This window comes from Symsagittifera roscoffensis, chromosome 6 (genome assembly GCF_963678635.1).
Source record: "Symsagittifera roscoffensis chromosome 6, txSymRosc1.1, whole genome shotgun sequence".
Lineage (NCBI taxonomy): Eukaryota > Metazoa > Xenacoelomorpha > Acoela > Convolutidae > Symsagittifera > Symsagittifera roscoffensis.
Genome location: NC_087067.1, coordinates 35012370 through 35015504, shown reverse-complemented (window position 1 = coordinate 35015504; position 3135 = coordinate 35012370). Strand labels below are relative to the sequence as shown.

The window sequence follows — 3135 nt, the reverse complement described above, 5'->3', positions numbered from 1 at the left end:
CCGCCGCTCTCGCAATTCCCGCCATTTCAAATGTTCAAATTCAATTACTGCCAAATCGACCGTTCAATCTCAATTCCTGTCAATTAACATACCACCCAACATTTAATTTTAATACCTGCCACTGAAGTAAGACAATCCATCAGTTCATTTTAACTTCAATTCTTTTCATTGTTGAAAAAAACTGAACAAACTGGAGTAAAAAATTCATCACATCATTTAAATTTCAATTCATTTCATTTAAATAATTTTTTTCTCAATCTGGTCGCCATTGCGGTTATTTTAAACAAAGAGAGGAAAAAAAATAGAAGAAACCAGATTAGGCTAAATCATTTTGACAATCTTTATAAAGCAACAAGATCCAAGCTCTCCCCCAAACAAAACCTCCCACGGGGAGTGAAATTAGTCAGCCTGAAAAAACCTCCCGCCAATCAATTTGGAAATTACTCTCATCTTATCTCAAATACTGATAAATTGAAATAACTTAAAACGTTTGAATTCAATCTCATCTCATCTCAAATGCAGATGATTTGAAATCACTCTTAATCAACTAGTCTCAAATAATGAGCTTTTTCAGTGATGTGCTTTACGTTGTATTTCTAAACGTTATCAACCCATTGATTTCATTCGATGATTGTTTTTTCAAAGGATCCCAAAAGCTGCTTGCTGGGAAATTTATTACAATTACCAAAGAATACATCCACCGATTGAGTTTGTCAAGGATTTAACATTTGTTCGTGGATTCCGCTGACAAGGATTAAATCCTTGCTTTTAATTTCCGCATTGGCTAGATAATAGCAACAGCTCTAGCATTTAATCGTTCATAAGCAAATTGGTTTGCTTCAGTAAAATACAGAATTGCAGTAAGCAGTTAAAATTTGCGTAATCCGCCTACATTTGCGGTTTGCACTTACATTTGCGGAATCCACGGATAACTTGCAGAATCCGTTTACAGTCGTGGAATTCAAAACAAGCAGCTATAATCGCTTGCTGCGGAATCGGTGACAAAACAAATAATGCCGACAAAATTTACGTTACAGGTCTTTATACGCGGAATCCAATAAAATGTTGCATGTTATTTCGACTTATATTTTGGAACATGTTTAAAGACTTGTCCCTGGGTTCCACTGACCTACAGACACAAAATTCGGCGCACAGTTTGGTCTCGTAATGACTTCTCTCGTGCCTGATGTGAGCGCAGTGGAGCAAGCGTATTCTACTTGTCAATGCATTGGTACAAATTGTGGCATGTTACACGTTGTCGCCTGATACAAATTGCCGCCTGTTACGAATTGTCGCCCTAACGAAATTTTATTACAGGCATTTTTCCATAGATATAGGTTTTGGAATTGCATGACAAGCTCTTTTGGTCTATGGAAGTTTTCCCGGGAGTATAAATGCTATATTCATTGCGAAGTTTGTCTCTGAAATTTACAGTGGTGAATACGCACCGATTTCTCATTTCGAGACTGTCTAGGTCTCATCTTCATCAGAGCAATGAGGATGACATTACAGATAGCCACGTAGATGGACGCCGCAAGACCCACATACATGGTCTCAGTAGCCGTCATCAACAGAAACTCCCCAGTTTCCACACGACACACAGACCCGTCCTCGGAAATGGAGCCGAAAATGAGTCTCGGAAACATCACCACCGACACGAGTGACGTCATCAGTACAATCGGAATCCAGGCGGCATTTCGCGTGCAGTTTTGTTTGTACCAGAACGCACTGTGTGGACTGACTGCGATGATGCGGTCCAGAGACACCAGAAGGTTCATCCAGTCTGGGATGACAAAGAGCAGTGAGGGCAGATAGATCATGAACTTGCACTGGATGAGACTCCGGGTGAAGGAACAGAAGCGATGTGCTGGAAAACAACAAAAGAAACCTGGATCTACTACACATTATCTCCCTCTGGAAAGTGGATGGAAACTTTCCAGAGTTATGCAACCAATTAAAATGCCAAAACTTTGAATTACCAAGGGAAAAAAGCACACAGACGCATGCACACATTTGGGGGCGCGGATTAAAGTACTTTAAGGGAAGAGATTGCCCGAATAAATCCAAACAATGCATCAGTCACTGTCACACATTTTCGTTTTTACTTTTTGACAATTTCTAGTGAAATTTTTTAAATGAGAATAGTATAAGAATCAGAATTGAGAGAGTAGGGTGCGCATTTTTTATTTTCATTGCGTTTAAAGAGGATCATGTCTTTGAATAACATCATGAATTTATTTCAGTTTCTACGTAAAAAGTGATTCGAATCAGTTAACTAATTAAAAATTGAGATCGCCCTCTTAAATAGGAGAATTGACTTGGCGACAAGTTTTGTCTCAGATAACTTTCATGATGATCTTTGAGAAAACAATTTTTGTTCTGAACTAACTATGAATGAGACAAGACGCAAAATGGACACTCGCGAGTCGCTTCAGAATCTCGCAGCAGGCCTGGAAGCCGATGAGATTCCTGGCCGAAAAGTCTCCCTCTAGCCCCACAGAGACACAGATGATGACCAGTTGGGTAGCAATGCAGAGAGCCGACAAGACCATGTTGCCGACAACTGTGATCATATTCACATCCGGCTTGAAACTTATGTCTGCGCTAAATGTCGTGTTTGTGGGAAACACTCCCTCGCTATAGAAGTCAAATTGATTCATTTCTGTTCTGTCGATAAACTTTATAGCAGCGATTGAAAACTGCTACTAGAGATTATTTGGAAAACTTTTTACCAAAAGTCTTGAAGAACGTAAGAAAGGTGAGAAGCAATCGAGTTTTTCCTCGCTTGTCTCAAGTACTATAATGATATCTTGGTAATTTAGACTATAAGTGAAATAGAGCTAATTAGAAACGTTGATAAGGTCCATAACAGCCAAGTTTTCAAAAGTAAATATGTTTTTCGGGCGAAATTACAGAGAGTTCGAGAATGTACCAATCAATTTATGGGCTGAACAAACTAGAGCACCAATGAGCGATAATGAAGTGGCGCCAAATTGGATTTTCAGCTACTCATAATTGGTTAAATAAACTGACAACAGACTTGCCCGGGTCAAGGTCCGCGACTTAAGAAAAGACCGGCGCGACTCAAACTTGGCAATTGAAGACCGGCGCGACTGAAAAAAAATCACCGCGACC

The 3135-nt window shown here is 39.6% G+C and overlaps 1 protein-coding gene across 1 annotated transcript; it reads right to left on the bottom strand.

Moving 5' to 3' along the window:
• Positions 1–1403: 1403 nt before the first annotated feature.
• Positions 1404–2868, bottom strand: LOC134848701 (uncharacterized). Its single transcript, XM_063866215.1, has 2 exons — positions 2390–2868; positions 1404–1867 (listed from the first exon to the last, which is right to left on the bottom strand). Exons 1-2 carry the CDS (start codon positions 2658–2660, stop codon positions 1404–1406), a joined length of 735 nt encoding a protein of 244 aa, XP_063722285.1. The 5' UTR covers positions 2661–2868.
• Between the last annotated feature and the right edge of the window lie 267 nt (positions 2869–3135).